The sequence below is a fragment of the Pungitius pungitius genome, chromosome 11 (genome assembly GCF_949316345.1).
Source record: "Pungitius pungitius chromosome 11, fPunPun2.1, whole genome shotgun sequence".
Lineage (NCBI taxonomy): Eukaryota > Metazoa > Chordata > Actinopteri > Perciformes > Gasterosteidae > Pungitius > Pungitius pungitius.
This window is the reverse complement of record NC_084910.1, coordinates 11,061,194-11,077,331: the sequence shown is the minus strand read 5'-3', so window position 1 is coordinate 11,077,331 and position 16,138 is coordinate 11,061,194. Positions and strand designations below refer to the sequence as shown.

General features: G+C 39.2%; 4 protein-coding genes across 5 annotated transcripts; 1 reads left to right on the top strand and 3 right to left on the bottom strand.

The window, feature by feature from the left end:
• Positions 1-740: 740 nt before the first annotated feature.
• On the bottom strand, positions 741-6,255 carry LOC119197754 (casein kinase II subunit alpha-like). The gene is made up of 15 exons (XM_037454341.2): positions 6,111-6,255; positions 5,255-5,343; positions 4,934-5,010; positions 4,658-4,786; positions 4,455-4,566; positions 4,222-4,323; positions 4,075-4,125; positions 3,918-3,977; positions 3,691-3,774; positions 3,458-3,568; positions 3,203-3,304; positions 2,344-2,444; positions 2,066-2,214; positions 1,805-1,894; positions 741-1,590 (listed from the first exon to the last, which is right to left on the bottom strand). The coding sequence occupies exons 4-15, from the start codon at positions 4,756-4,758 to the stop codon at positions 1,475-1,477; spliced, it is 1,179 nt and encodes a 392-aa protein (XP_037310238.1). The 5' UTR covers positions 4,759-4,786; positions 4,934-5,010; positions 5,255-5,343; positions 6,111-6,255; the 3' UTR covers positions 741-1,474.
• A 364-nt stretch (positions 6,256-6,619) lies between these two features.
• Positions 6,620-9,315, top strand: LOC119197833 (uncharacterized). Of its 2 annotated transcripts, XM_037454460.2 has the most exons (10): positions 6,620-7,021; positions 7,160-7,215; positions 7,307-7,339; positions 7,449-7,496; positions 7,757-7,798; positions 7,930-7,980; positions 8,140-8,520; positions 8,607-8,645; positions 8,764-8,827; positions 9,039-9,315. In XM_037454460.2, exons 1-9 carry the CDS (start codon positions 7,014-7,016, stop codon positions 8,778-8,780), a joined length of 675 nt encoding a protein of 224 aa, XP_037310357.2. In that variant the 5' UTR covers positions 6,620-7,013; the 3' UTR covers positions 8,781-8,827; positions 9,039-9,315. The 2 variants fall into 2 exon arrangements, with proteins under 2 accessions (XP_037310357.2, XP_037310360.2); XM_037454463.2 differs by lacking the exon at positions 7,930-7,980.
• Positions 9,316-9,512: 197 nt separating this feature from the next.
• On the bottom strand, positions 9,513-10,603 carry tyrobp (transmembrane immune signaling adaptor TYROBP). The gene is made up of 5 exons (XM_037454521.2): positions 10,392-10,603; positions 10,296-10,316; positions 10,062-10,205; positions 9,854-9,921; positions 9,513-9,748 (listed from the first exon to the last, which is right to left on the bottom strand). The coding sequence occupies exons 1-5, from the start codon at positions 10,432-10,434 to the stop codon at positions 9,668-9,670; spliced, it is 357 nt and encodes a 118-aa protein (XP_037310418.2). The 5' UTR covers positions 10,435-10,603; the 3' UTR covers positions 9,513-9,667.
• A 1,465-nt stretch (positions 10,604-12,068) lies between these two features.
• hcst (hematopoietic cell signal transducer) lies at positions 12,069-14,023 on the bottom strand. Its single transcript, XM_037454522.2, has 5 exons — positions 13,858-14,023; positions 13,295-13,359; positions 13,092-13,112; positions 12,760-12,894; positions 12,069-12,527 (listed from the first exon to the last, which is right to left on the bottom strand). The coding sequence occupies exons 1-5, from the start codon at positions 13,917-13,919 to the stop codon at positions 12,484-12,486; spliced, it is 327 nt and encodes a 108-aa protein (XP_037310419.1). The 5' UTR covers positions 13,920-14,023; the 3' UTR covers positions 12,069-12,483.
• Between the last annotated feature and the right edge of the window lie 2,115 nt (positions 14,024-16,138).

The window sequence follows — 16,138 nt, the reverse complement described above, 5'->3', positions numbered from 1 at the left end:
TTCCAATATTTGAGAAACCCCTGAATGCAGCATCATCCCGAATAGCTCGTGCTACTGCTATCGTGATAAAAACACCCACAATATACCACGCGCGAAGCCACATTGCATCTGGCTGCAGTTTTAATTGCAGTTAAAGACGGGATGCGGGTCCAGTGTCAGCTCCTGTGGGACACCGGTTGTTAGTTTGACTCCACCGGATGCAACGAACGTGAATGACTTGTAAACTCCGGAGCTGTAACACAACTGGCGTGACTTCTTGCAGGAGCCTTTTGTGTGTCATTTAAACTTTTGCCATACGATTGGGAAAAACCAGGATGTTTTCTTTTTTTACGGCCCGGTTTGTGAAGGCCTTTACCTTCCTCTCAGGAAACATGCATGCGAGTTATTCACTCATCTCCCATTCTAGCTCAAATAGTTGCAGCTTCATCCCGCCATTTTGGTCCGAAGTGAACAGATGTGCTGTGAATGTGTTGGTCTGCTCTTGCTCACACATTTAGCTTCCAAATACATGTGAACGTGTACAACAATACACTCAATGCCTCCATAACTGATCATATTTGAAACACTTCACAAAATGATGAATGCATTTCCCTCACTTTGCTCAGACTTAACGGCAAGTGAAGCTGTGGAATTCACGATGAACACATTCAATTAGACACGCCGACTACACTGTTCTGCGTAGATTACCAATGCAACATGTCAAAAGACGGTATGCTCAAAAACATGTAGCTCCTGCAAAGCCCTGTTTAAATTGTTTATTTTTGAAGTTGTTTTTGTAGGTGATGACTCCTCCCGACATAAAACAAAATGTTACAAAATTGTCTATGTAATCAAAATCATGTGTAAGAGACTTCATAAAAAACAAACATGAACACATACATACACATATAGAAGTGAAAGTAACATAAAATTGGCAAACTATTGACCCTGTGATACTCAGCATTGGGTGCATGCAACCTGACAGTAACTGTAGAATATCTACAAAAGTCCAATTAATGAATTATAGCATCTAACAACTTCAAAACACCAACAACTCCTGCACATTTATGTGCAACCAGCAAGCACTGTTAAGTGCAGCACACCAGATTCCCAACTCTATTTTGTGAAATCATGTCGAGGTTCACAGTGTAATACAGCAGGATCACCATCAAACAGTTTCAAGCAAGACTGTATATTTGGAACATACAAAATAAATTTTATTATCCATTCTCTTCATGTCTACATCTTATTAGAGTTTTCTAGACAATGGCATTGTCAAATAACACACTCAAATTAATTCTAATAATCCTGACAGGTGCAACAATACATTTCTGTCAAGTCCAGGTGTGTCAAAATATAACTGAATGTGAAAAGCAATTTAAATCTTCTTCTTTGTTATTTTCAACATAAAAAGGGGAGCCACGGGCCTGGGCCGCAATGAGAGCTAGGCGGGACATGGCCATGAGCGCACATAAACACAGGCGAGGAAGTGGCTTCAGGGTTGAGCCCCGGTGGCCGCAGGAACTTGTGTGGCCAAAGTGTTGGGGGCAGAGATGACAGGGGATCCAGCGATGTTAGCCAGTGGCTGTGAGGAGGACATTGAGGTGATACCTAAGAGAGACAAGGTGCATATTAATCATTTGGAAGTCAGATTACCATTTTAAAACCATCGCAATTTAAAAATTTAATTGAGTTTGCATCCAGAGCCACAGCGACGTATTGCAACAAACCTTTTCTGACATTGATGGAACTTTCTATACTTGTTTAATTGATATTTAACCATTCTCAAACAACTAGATTATCAGAGGAACACAGGGTTACTTACCAGCCATCATACTTGAGGAGCTGACTGGTGTGGAGCTGGTAGCCATTCCCCCAGGAGTGGCCCCTCTTCCCTGATCTTTAACGATGGGATCTGCAAACAAAAGTGGATTTTAGCGGCTCATAAACAAAATTCAAAGTGTGGACCCAAACGGGCCACTTCACATGCTGCACTCAAATATTGGTTTGAGGTAATTTACTCTAGCAAATAAGAGTTGCAGACGGGGTAAAAAGGAAAGGGGGAAAAAAGGCACAAGAAACTTACAGAAGTAGGGGTGTTCCATGGCCTCTCTGGCTGTGAGGCGGGCTTGATGGTCATAGCGGAGCAGTTTGTCCAGGAAGTCTAGAGCCTCTGTGCTGACCAGGTGCTGGTTCTCGCTGTGCACAAACCGCTCCCACCTTTTGCGGGAGTGTCTGAAGAGAACGAAACCATGAATCACATTTAACAGGAGTTATTAATTACAACAACCACAAAAAAGCCAAAATCTTAAGAGGAAATCTTCAACGATAGTTCACCGAGATCAAACAGCCACAAGATTATACCTTCCGAGAATGTCATTGAACCGTGGATCCAATTCAATGTTGTACTTGTCAATGTAGTCGTAGAGGTCCTCGGTGCCGAGCACTTTTGCAATTCGCACCAGCTGCAAGATGACAAGACAAAGCATAGAGCAACAATTCAATGACATTCCAGATTTCTAAAATCAAATGGCTATTGATTGACTGTATTGAGAGAATACATTGTTAATAAAAGGGTAGTTATGGTGGATCATATAGGGATATACATATTCTGAAATTATTAATAGGGATTTTTCACTTCATGTCTGTATAGGTTACTGAATTTCTAATTTTACTAGTAGTTGCATGTTAAGTGCAATACAGTAATTTAAAAAAAATGTATACAGCATTTACCTGATTACAGAAAGTACTTTTCTTTGAGCCCAGTGGGGAAGTTATACAATATGATTACTTTCAACATCTGCCATTGTGTACCAGTAGAACTGAAAGGCAAAAAGCCCAAAAGAGGCATGGAATTTACTGGAAATGCTGTATTCAGTGTTCAACCCCAGACAACAAATGACCCCACCCATGGGGCTGAAATGCGATGTTATCTGGGTCCACATTTTGTACACTACTACTTTTGTTCGTTTTAAATAATGTACTTGTTAATGAATAACCACCCACGTTCAATAACTACAGAGATAACTGAGAAAGACATAAAACCCCAGGGTTTCCAGCAGAACTGTGTAGCCCCAGTCAAGGGTAAGAACTAATGATTTCTACAACATTTGTTGTATGAAACGTGGAAAATAAAGGAAAGCCAGACACAGCACGTTTTAGGCCACATGCTTTTGACTGCATAGACAACAAGACTAAATAAAATGTCTTTTATTTTACATACCTGATCATAGTTGTCATGACCGTGAAAGAAGGGCTCCTTTCTGAAGATCATGCTGGCAAGCATGCAACCCAAACTCCACATGTCCAAGCTGTAGTCATACATCTGCAAATAACAGATACACAGGTTTAGAATGAAGAAGAAAAAAAAGGTCTAAACTTGCTTTTAACACCTATGTTTCCATCAATACTATAACTTCCAAAGCGCCACGCTTACCATCTTGCATGACGAGACATAGGAAAGGAATAAGAGGCTTACCTGGTAGTCTACCAGCAGTTCAGGCCCTTTGAAGTACCTGGATGCCACTCTCACATTGTATTCCTGGTTTGGGTGGTAGAATTCCGCCAACCCCCAATCGATTAAGCGGAGCTACAAGGTTACAGAAATTGAATTTGATGTATTTGAAAGAAAAAGAAAAAAATGATTAGCTGGTGTCACAGTAAAGAACAAAAACAAGAAACAGGGGGCGCAGTCAGCGTTTAAGACCATACCTTTCTGTGTTCATGATCAATCATTACATTGTGTGGCTTGACATCTCTGTGCATAATCCCCATACTGTGGCAGTAATCCAGAGCCTATTGGGTAAAAAGAAAATCATGTACATAAATAATCAAAAATCTATAACATGTGTTAGAGAGACTGTTACACAAATGCAAGGGGTTCATTCTGTGACAACGACTAATGCAACGAACCGAGCGTACCAGAAGCCATTTCCTACCTTTAAGATTTCGTACATGTAGAACCGTATGTCGAAGTCAGATAGAGTTTGATACAATTGCTATGAAAAAAAAGGGGGGAAAGGTGAGACATTTAAAAAGAAGAAAAAAATTGTATAGACAGCCAAAATAATATGTCAATAGAGAACTGGTATTTACCTTGAAATCTGTGTTGTTCACATGTTCAAAGACCAAAGCAGGGGTTCGGGACTGAGAGGAAAAAGAAAAAAACAACGTAAATGTGCGAAACTTGCATTTAGATTAATTCTACATTTGTGAAAAGCAAAGAATGGGAGAAAGCATTACCACAGGATCCTTAACGATATCTAACAGTGAGATGATATTTGGGCCACCCCTCAGATTCTCGAGGATCTTTATTTCCCTCTTGATTTTCTTTTTCTTGACCGGCTTTGAACAAAGACAGTCTTGTTAGGTACATTAAATCTCCTTTGAGGTGAAAAAATATGAATGTATTTTAGTGAGGGACATATGCATTGCTTATAAAAATCATGAAGGACAATCAGTTAATTATTCCATACCTTCAGTATTTTGACGACCACTTTTTCGTTGTTTGTGATGTTTATGGCTTCAAACACTTCACTATATTTGCCTCTACCTAGTTTTCGGACTAGCTGATAGTCGTCTTGGTTCCTAAAATGAACAAAAAGCATTTGTTTATCATCATGCAAAGCAATAAGCAAACTAATACAACTAAAGCACCAACAGTTTCCCTTTGCCTTACCCCCATTCAACAACATGGGACTCATAGTCCCAGTATTCCCGTGGTCTCTGTGTGTTTACATCAGGGTAAACTCTGGAGCGGCTTGGGACAGGGCCTGACATATTCTACACGGGATTGTCTCTAAATCTCCTAAAGATAAAAAGAGATTTTAAAAAGTGAGTCACTCAAAATCACAGAAAACATGTACAAACAAGTACAATGCAAAAGCAATCGTGTAGTAATACACAATGGTGTATGTGAATGAAATAAGGGGATCCAATTATAAGGAAACTATACCTGGGGGGTTCCCTCCAGGATGGTGGTGATAGATGAATTGAAACAGGAGCAGTTGAGATGCCTTTATGGTAAGAAAACTAAAATGGGCATACAGATAAAAAACAAACAGAATACAACAGTCAGACATCTCACACGAGTTCAAAAGCCATATGTCCCTCACTCTCTCTGAATTGGGATGAATTTTAAAATAAATCTGCAGAGGTTCCATGCAGAAGGAAGCTAAAAGAGAAACTTATTCATTTAAATAACAAACTCAAACCATTTATTACCTAATAATTATTGGCGTCTAGTGTTAAAACATGGTGTGTGAAATGTAGAGACCTGAATGTTAAATGGGGGCATCCAACCAGTCTAATCAGGAGGTACAGGGCTCAATACAGTCATCACTGGGGACTACAGCAAAGCAGTATCTGTTGAAAAAAAAGTAGGTTGATTAAAATCAATGCTGCCAATTAAGCAAACATGAACTCACTGTGGAGGTAATGTATGCCAGCCAATGTAGCCAAGTTAGGTTAGCTAGGCTCCATTAAATGAATGGATTTCTGAAATGAATAATCAAATCGTTGAATGCTATCTGCTGTAAAAGACCCTCTTTCACTTGTAGCCAGTTAGCCCGTTACATACTTAAATCGAAAAGGGGAGCATACGCAGAAACACTGTGTGGCCCCGAGGCCTGCACTAGTGCAGTGGAGCTAGCGGCTAACGTTAGCTAACGCATAGTTCTCAGAAAAACCGGGCAGCTGGTCAGGCTAGCTAGCTAGTTAGCATTAGCTCGTCAACAGCAGAGGGAAACGCCGGTTGGAAAGTCACTACTAACGTTAGCCTTCGGCCACACGGTGGGACTAATGCGGAAATAATTAAACACCCAAATCCAAACGGCCAAATCATAATGACCGTGGTTATTATTGACGCATAGCTAAACAACAAGCTTCGAAAGATATATTTACCAACGTTAAAGCTATAAAGTGCTAAGCTAGCAGGCTACGGGAGTGAATAGCCTGGTGGCTGGCGAGGCAACTGGACTGACAACGCCTTGAAAAAACGTCTTACAAACACTGTGATCGAAACAGAAAAAGGCACCACGGCTACGTTGTTTGTTGTCGACTTTTCCTTACATTTAAAACACACGTCGGCAGTATCAAACCTGCGACGATTTGTGGTTAAATAACACGATTACCTCTCAGCGTTGTTGGGACGTCAATATGGCGATGCTTTGGATCAAGAGCTTAGTGCGCGAACAGCCTTTCCTGCAGAGGGCGCTCTGCTTTCTTTTTCATGGGGGTTGGGGGTGGACGGCCTTCTGCCACCAACAGGTCTAACTGAAACATAAACTTTTATCTGCATTCCTCTGTGAGGAGTCAGACAGTCAGTTACCACAGTGGTGGGGTTTGTCAGCTAATCTTTTAAATGCACATCTTTCCCAAAACACGCGGTTAATGTGCACAAACAGCACGTCACAGCAGAAACACACACCAAGCTTCTAATGAAATCATTTGGTAAAAGCTTTTTTTTCTAATCACCTGCCCAACTGCACGATTGTGCTATCAATTTCATGATATTTCTACATAGAGGCATTTCTAAAAGACAGGTCAGTGTAGAGCCTGTTTGAAAAAGGTCATTGTTAAGAGAAAACATGTGGCCCTCGGGTCAAATGGACAATGGTTGGTGACAGAAACAATGGCTATGCTCTGTGGCATCATTAGAAAGGCTACCCCAGTCATAGAAAATGCCCGTGGCATTTTCCTGAAGTAACCAACCTGTAACTAACACACAATAGAAAGAAAGACAAAGGCTCTCTGTGAGTTTGAATATTGAGAACATCTGTTTCCATCTTAAATGGTTGATGTAATGAATAGACCCTTGTTGACTCCTTCTGTTTCCTAATTGTTGGTTCTCTGGCTGCTCGTCATGCACTGCTAAACACACATACATAGTCTTTGACTTGGTACTCAATCTGATACATCTCGTCAGAATCTGATTAACAACGGGAAGAGCTATTAAAGGGAGGGATTCACGACAAAGCAGCAGTACGTGAAATAGCTGCTGGTTAACAGTTCCTGGCTGAGGATCAACATCAACAATGAAGCTGTAAGTTTTTATGTTTCATGTCTCTCCTTATTAGATATGTCATTGAAAGATATTTTATTTCCCAACTGCAAATGACAGGCCTTAAAATTCAATTTAAGACGCTTTTCAAACTTGATTTAATTGTTTTATTTGTTTCAGCTTAGCGTTTTGTCTGCTTCTACCGTTGGCGATGGCGGCAACTGCCCCAATCAGAGGTAAACCAACTCGAAGAGAGAAAAAATTATAGAAATGTTTGATGATTTATCAGGAGTGATTAAATCGTCTTGGTCTTTCTCTCTTTTCTAGCTCAAAGAGAAAATGTGCTGAGCTTTCTAAAAGGTAAGATTATTTTCTTATTTATTTCATTAATCTAATTGTATCTTTTCCTCATGCAGAGTATTCAGACTACAACTTTTATCACATAACTTGTTCTTCACTCTTGTTGTAGATTCACTCCCCCCATCTACAGAAAAGATCATACCTGAAAATGTTACAGGTGTGTGATTCTTTCAGATACTCTGAGATAGGGTTTAAACAGAAAAGCATCACTCAAAGTACTTTTTGATTCCCAAGAATGTAAACGTGAATTTAAAATGAAACGCAGAAATACAGAAGAGAGATACTTGTTCTTTGTGTGTGTTCATTGAATAACTTTATTGTTAAGGTTTAGTATAGCAACACCTTTTGATGGCATGTGATTGTTATAATATTTAACCACCTCAGTGATTATTCACATATCTTTTCTCACATCTCCAGCAAACCCTCCAAATAAAGCAGTGAAAGACCAAGATTCTGAAGGTATTTTTCCATTTTGAAATGAATTACTAGTACAGTGAAATATACTGAAACTACGACAGTAGTAACTACCTCATAACTTTTATTTCTCAAAGTCCTTTGATTTGGTATGACTCAAATATATTCACTCACAGATACGTCAGAGGCGAGATCGACAGAGGATTTAGGCCCCAATAGATTTACAGGTGTGCAGGGTATAATTTACTAATTCAACTTAAATTAATTTTGAAGATTGAAGTCTCTGATAAAGGTTCAGTCCCCTAAATTCAAGTTAACAATTTCCACCCCAATATATGTCAAAGTGCAACTGATGCAGATTGAATGCTAACCTTCAGTCTTTTTAGATTCCTTCAGAGGCCATGACAGTGATGAGATGATGAGTTCCCAAGTTTTGGACAACGATAAAGCACCATCGACATGGATAACCAATGTGGGGACGCAGGTGCGGGACCAGGGCAGTGGGGAGCGCAGTGGGCCACACGGAGCACAGCCAGCAAGCATAGAGCGGACCGATGTTAGCGGAGAGCAGGCGCAGGAGGCTCAGGAGGCTCAGGAGCTGGACCACCAAGTGTCTGGCAGCCAAAGAAAGGCAGCACAGGGAAGGGTTCACGGGTCGAATGGTATGTTTGCCCCAGGTGGGAGCAGAGAACTGATGGATCGGAATAGTTTGGAGGACAATGGCAGACCTGCTCCAGTGGGCAACAGAGCAGATACAGACTATGCTGGTAAGATTATGATTCTCAGTTAAATAAACCTAATACATTTTTTCAACAAGCATCAAATAATGAATGATTATTTTATCATTCCACAGAAACCAGGGAGTTTATCCGCGCTGAAACGCATCCAATAGGTAATTCATGTTTTATTCCCATGGAGAATATTGCAACAAGTTTCTTTGATAATGAATGCATACAGTGACCGCTATTCTGAAAGGTCTGTAAATTGTCATCTACATTCTTGCACCTCAGGAGCAAATGCCCAGTAGCTTCCGCTCTCCAAGAAAGGTTTGAGCCTCCTGGGGATCGTACAAGGGTGTGTTTCCAATCATTTAAGTCAGAAAAATCTTTTGTGCTTTTATCTCTATTCATCCCGGCTGTCGTGGGATACAACTGCAACACATAATGAACGTTTAAATTAGTGACATTCTGTCCATTTTAAATTTTCAGAAGCAGTTTCACAGATTTTGCTCTGCTATTCATTTGGTACAATGTTGAATGCCAATTGTTTTTTGTTTTTTTTCCAGATTCTATTTCTTCCTCATGATGAGTCAGGGCCTGCCAACTGTTGAGTCATACGGGCAGCCTGATTTCTTCCATTTACAGTTTCTTCTGGGACTTTTTCATCCCAATTTAGTTTTTACATGCATTTTGTTATTTGATCATGTGAACTAATCTCAGAAATAAAGGGGTTTTGACAATCTTGTGCCACACTTATGCATTGAAAATGGTTAAAGCTGCTACTGATCGTGTATGAAAAATGTTAGAAAATGAATTCTGAAACATGCACAACTATTTAGATCATTGAAAACAGAATCTTTGAAAGGCTTTTACTTCTATCTCGATATAGTCTTATAGTATAGTGTTTATTGTGAAAATGTATTCTCCTGAAATATAAATACAGAAAAAACAGGAAATCGAATGATTGCATCTTATTTAATAGGCTTGATTTTAAAAAATAGTTTAATTTACAATTATTTAAATATAAATGAATACAGCTTGAGAAAAAAAACAAGAATGTTTTGCAGTAAACATCACAACACAATACTTGATACGACATGCAAAATACACGTTAGTGCTGCGGGGGTATGAGTGGCACACACACACACACAAACAAAGATGTGTGGGGTACTATTTTTTGCACACAAAGCATTGTTCAGGATTTTATATTTCCGCTTTTGATGCTCCTAAAGGGCCGAAGCTCGGTGTACACATCTGGTTGGACTCCGTGTAACTCCTACAAAAAGGTCAACAATTCATCATCTAAACACAAATAATATATAGATAGATAACCTCGAAAAAAGTAATATTTTGTATGTTTAATACTTTAGTTCTGCTTTACCTGGTAGGGAGATTCTGTGACCTCTTCTGCCATTTTCTTTGATGACAATGATGGAAGATTTCTTTTGGCTGTTAAAAAGTGTAAAGTTACTTTCTACCTGCCTTATTACCAGCATGCTGAGAAGTTAATTATTTTTCCTCAAAGTTAAATGATAAAACAGACAAAATGGACCACATAAAACACATTTCTGAAAGGTTTGAATGCTCACCATCATGAGAATCCCATTCCCTCCTTCTCTTGTTGTGAGTCGCATAACAGAACACAGAAATGCTGATGAGGACGGTCAAGATGATATCAGAGGCAAAAATGCCCAATACAGACCCCATATTAATCAGGTAACATGAATCACAGTCTGTAAAAAGGGGAAAACACACCGTTGTAACACCAAACCTCACAACATGGTGGTCAAGAATGGCCCAAGAAGGAAAAGTTTGAGTGGTACCTTGCTGTCCTTCTGTAGATCCTGAAAGAGAGTAAATAAAAAAGCTTATAATAATGCATGCACTCATTCGGATCAAACATATAGAGCACCACTCACCAAAGAACAAACCAGAAATACAAAGAGCATCAGACATCTTCATGTTGGTTTCTGGCGAAGAAGGAAATAAAAAAAAAAGCTGTTGTTCTTTTTTTTTTTAAAGCCGGGGCGGTCACACCTATAAACAAGAGCCAGAGTATTTACAATTGCCCACACCAGCGATACTGGCAGTTCTGTGACAATTGTCAACATGTGACTGCGTGAGGAGGAAGAGGAGGGAGTCCATCACACAGAAGAGGAAGCTACTGTTATTGTTTCCTTTCTGTAATGTCACACTCATGTGAGGGTTACACATTCTTCCAGACTGTCACATGTTATCACTTGATCATGGGTCTTCTTTTGGACTTCATAACATACTTGTGACACACCCAAGTGATGTCAATGCTGATGAGATGTACGATGCCTGCAGTTTCGGCGAAGATGCATGAAACTTTATCTCAGAAGAGAGCATTTCCTCATGACCTGTGGTTTAGAGCAGGCGGTTGGCCACAGCCACTGCTGCAGTTGCTCGGGGGGGGGTGTCTAATGACGATGTCCGGCCCAACAAATGTTTTTTCGAGGAAACTTGTTTTAAAATTTTGTTTCGTTTTCAAGCAAGTGCAGAATTATTTTATTCGTAATAAACGCATCACTAGTTGCCAGCAAGCACACAGACAGAACTGCCCCTGACCAGCTAACTGATGACTGACTGATACAGATGGACTACAAGAAAATGATCGGCACAATCTTGCTTGACTTTAGTGCTGCATTTGATGTAATAGAGCATGATATCAGTATTAGTATTGGAGCTTGGGTGGTCAGTTATCTTTCTGAGTGATTGCAATGTGTCTTTATTGTGGTAGTTTATCTGATTGTAGATATGTTACTCTCACAAATCTCCCTTTGTCAAATAAGAATGCCAAAAAGGCAATGTATGCAGACGACACCACACTTTACAGCTATGCTTCAAACAAACAAGAACTTGCAACCATTTTAAATCAAGGCCTGGAGAGAGTGTCTAACCGGGTGAAAGTGAACAAACTAGCCCTGAACATTTCCTTAAAATAGCGAGGTGCAGCATATTACTAGACTGAGACTGAAAATAGAAACAATCAATTGAAGAGAATCACATATAATGACATTGATTTGAAATGAATCTTGATTAAATCATTTGAATGATGGATAACACTTACAGGAAGAGAGCTATTATGTTGCTTTCCACTTATTGAAATGTATGAATGACATCACTCCAGTTCTCATGTCTTCACCACCTGGTCTACTTTCTGTTCCCGGTTAAAACTAAAAATTGAGACGCAGCATACGCTTTGTTGTTGAAATGTGCTATACAACAAAAATTGCCTAATTGAAATTTTTTTTGTATTATGTCAAAAGCTGTTTCCATTTCTTGCAGCAACAAGACATATTGAAGCCCTATGACATTTTTATTAAAGCGCACAAAGATATGTGAGTTCTAAACAAGTGCTCTAATTAATGGTTAGTAATAATTTATTAATACTACATAGATGGTTCAAAAACCAGGCATACGTGTAACTGGAAGTGGGAATTCGAGCTGTATAAACCAAAAGATGTATTATTCTTGTAGATGTAGGCATTTAATGCAATAATTTGAAGAGCTACCCTTGAGTTCAATAGTAAAGCCGCTCTGAGCAAATCTAAACTCAAAATAAATTCCTTAACATCATCTCTCCCAGGCCTGGCCATGTCTCCTGTGTTGGTCACACCAATCACGTCATTTAGCCACTTTATATAACATTTAGTAACTAAAACAGAAAGCAAAACACACAAGCATGCAAACCAACTAAATAAATAAAAAAAATCTAAATAGACAGCAAAAATTACAATCCATTCAACGTGAATATTATCAGACATGGTGAAACTGAATTCAAAAAATATATTTATTTTAATTCATCATCAACTCAGGATTTAGTGACATTTATATCAAGTTACAAGGTCACCAAGGTTGATGAATAACAATATAAGTAAGACATTATGTCTGTGTGCCATATTGTTGGATGTCTAATTAACATTTAAAAAAAAAAATTAGATTTAAAAAACTAAACATGATCTTATAATGTACTGCACCACCTTTAGATTAGCTCTTGCAATTAGCTCTGACATTCATGTACACTTCGTTGGCTGTGAAGAGATGGGAGGAGACATAGAGAGATACATTAGTATTTGACAAAAGCAAATCATCAAAGCACATCATCAAATATCAAGAACCTATTAAAATGGATGTAGTGTCATAGTACTCTCAAAGCGGCCAAAACATGTTTACACATTAAAACAAAGAATCTTGTCAAAATATGATAATCTGAGCCATATGAGCAGATCTGTGAGGCCGAACTTTTACGCGCCGTCGCCTCACCTTTTTCTATCTTTTGACGCCGATATCCAGCACATCTGTAGGTGACAACGACAATGACAACAGTCAGCAGCACATCGGCACAGACGATGCCGGCAATCGTTCCCGGCTCGATCCTGTAGCAGGACACCGTGCTCTCTGTGAAACACAGACGGACAGAAATGAGCGGGCTACTAGATGTGAACTGGAGCTGAAAGGGACAAAATTAATCTGCATTGGCTGCTTCTGCATTTGTGTTTTTCCATTTAACACTATTATGAAAGAGTAATAACATTCAAACATTTTTCAAATTTGCGTCAACGTTTCAAAGTTGTGTGTGTTTTTGTTGTACCAACCTGGGAGGGCCACAGCCAGGTCTAAGAAAAACAAACAAAGCAAACATGAGATATTCTTGCAGATTTTGACACTCAGCAACACATTTGAAATGTGTCAGATAAGTTTCCGTTGTGAAAAATGTTTGTGGTTTCATTTTCCTGTGCAGGACCACGGAGGTTTTTGCTAGTGTGCTAGGATAAGACAGATGTGGAAATGTACTTACCGCACAAAAACATCAGGACAATAAAGAATTCTTTGTATGCCATGGTCAACTCAGTCGTGAGCTTTCTGAAAGACAAGAAGAGATCCGATGGTGCCTTTGCTAAATGGCGCGAAATGTAGAAAAACATTCCTCACAACACCCACACGTGGTATTAGGCAAAAAACAACGTTTGTTCTAAAGTCATTGTATTTGATTTTAGTATATCCCCGCTAAATCCCCCAAACCGTTTGAAACAGTGCGTTTCACCTTTGACATTACCAAACTCCCACAATGAGTCATTTGCTTCTGAGTAGGCGTTTAACAAAAATTGAAAATGAAAATGATTAACAAAATGGGAAATGGGCTCTCGAAAATCATCAAAACGTCATAAATGTAACTTTGTTGAACGCAGTCCGTATGTTAAATTCAGTTTTCACACCTGTATAAAACACAACTTTTACCACATATTCCTGTTTACATTCGAAACTACACACAAAACAGATGTTAACGTGCCCCGTCGGAGCCTGAACTGTTGAACTGTTTGATGAGGAAGAGAAAGTCGATGTGAGTTTAGTTTCAAATACCTGCTGTGCTCCAGCTGCACCGCTACCTGGAATCCAAAGCCGATGTGACTCAAGTTTCCCATTAGTTTTCACTTTTGAATGCTGACGTCAAATTGTCTTCCTTCCTATGCTTGGCCGATGCGCTGCCTGTTCGTTTTTTTTTCAGACACAATGCGGCTTGGAAGATTTGACGTGCCTGTATATGTACTGCGTAGGTATAAATTTCATTAGAATAAAATACACTTTTAAATTAAATGTCCCAAGAAGTTTGTAATGGACTTTGGTCCAACACAAGAGAATGCATATTATTATCTATTCAGCAGTGGAGGAAGAAGTACTGAGATATTTTACTTGAGTAGAAGTACCAAGACCACTGTAGAAATACATAAAAGTAGTGCAATCAAAATATCAGTTTACTTAATATATCAAGATTTTACTGCAGTTCAGAAGTGTAGTTACATTCCATTACTGCATTCAACATATTAAACATTTAAAAAAGACAAGAAACAATTAAAATAGATTGTGACACACACACAGTACAAACACTGTTACACAAACCTCAGGCGAGCTACATCCTTTCCTACTTTCCTACTTTTCCTACTAAGTTTAGACTAACAAATCTGTACTTTACATCTTGTGCCAGGTGGGGGACGTTGGAGCAGAGAGAAGAGGACATGAGCTGGATCATCTCGGCCCATTTAATGTGCCAACCTTTCCAATCCTTTGACTATTGACTAACTAACAGTAATCCACACAATGGCATTAAAGGATTCATGGTTTAATCAAATATTTATAAAACATTTGCCTCAACTTCTTCAGGCACCCAATCGAGCATGTGGTCTCCTGAACATCCTCAGGGGGGCAGTCAACTTTTTTACAATGTGATAATGGAAGCTGCCCACTTGACTTTGAGACAATTCTATTTGCTTTGCTTCAGTTTTATTTTAGCTCAGCAGTCTTTGCAAGCAATTAAATGGGACACTTTGCAACAGCAGATGGAGCTGTGAGGCTGTATGGGAAATGAGTTGTTGTTTGTGTGTGAGAGGGGGTGGGGTGCGGGTCCAGAAGGAAGCACTGCACCTACAATGTAATATCTAGTCTTTGTTAATGGTAGTTTGCCGCTTGTTGTTTATTCTCGCTGGAGGATAGACTACATAACAATGTACAACACAATCATCACATTTTCCATTTGAAAAGTCTGTGAAGCTTCTTTTGTAAGAGAAAGACGGCCGTGCCAATGTCTCCACAGCTGGGACTGGTTGTGTGTACTACAATTATTTTTGTTTTATTTTATTTTGTTAGTTAAAACCAAAACTTATTTCAATTGAGTTTGAGTCATCAAGCAGGGAAATACAAAGGGTTTCTTGTAACAGCTTTTAAGAGGTTGACTCCCACAGTCACAAGTATTTCATTGGCATTACTCCCTCTGGGTCCCTTTAATAATAGTCTCACAGCATCATTATAATAAAAAATATATGAATGGATGAATTATGATGTGTCATTTAGTCACCTAACCCTCTATGGCATACTGTTACCCTCAGGCAACACAGTACTTTTTTGGACCTTACACCGCCCCTTTAATTCTTTTAAATTAAAACGATGTATATAATGTCAGCAGACATCTCTGTGTCCAATCAAATGAGAGGGTGTGACCTTTTCTCTTGGGGTGAAGCATTCTTTTATGGCTGCCAAGCTGCATGGGACACAAATCGTTAAGACAAATCTAACTTTTTAACCTGTTTAAATTTAAATAACTTCAGAAAAAATGTTTAAATACTTAGTTTGTTACTCCAAGTGGGTTCTTTGGTTTGTTGCCTCAAGGCAACACTGTGCAGTTAGGTCATTGACCATAGTGAATGTTTTTGCTGTACCAACTAGTGAGATTGAATGGGAATGGACACAGGAACATTTTATGGGCGAAAGGTTCAGGATCAAGCAGTTGGGGCAAATCCCTCTGACAGCGAGGACACTGAGCTTGATAGGAGTCAGAAAGACAGTTAGCAGATCGGGGGTCAGTCAGTAGAACAATGCGTGTCATTCATTCATAGTCATTCGTTTTAAATATGACATTCAAAATTGTGCTTTCTTATTTCCTTTATGACAGTGACATTGAGTTGGTGGAGATACACAGTAGAGGTTGAAAATCCACGCCTTCCCCCGGTGGAGAACACCCCACAATACATTCTGTATTCGATACAATGTGAGACAAATATGCCCTTTAAATTGACATGTTTTGTATGTGGATTTTGTACATACAGTGTTGGTAATTTAATTTCTTGGATCCATTTGTGGCTAATGTCCT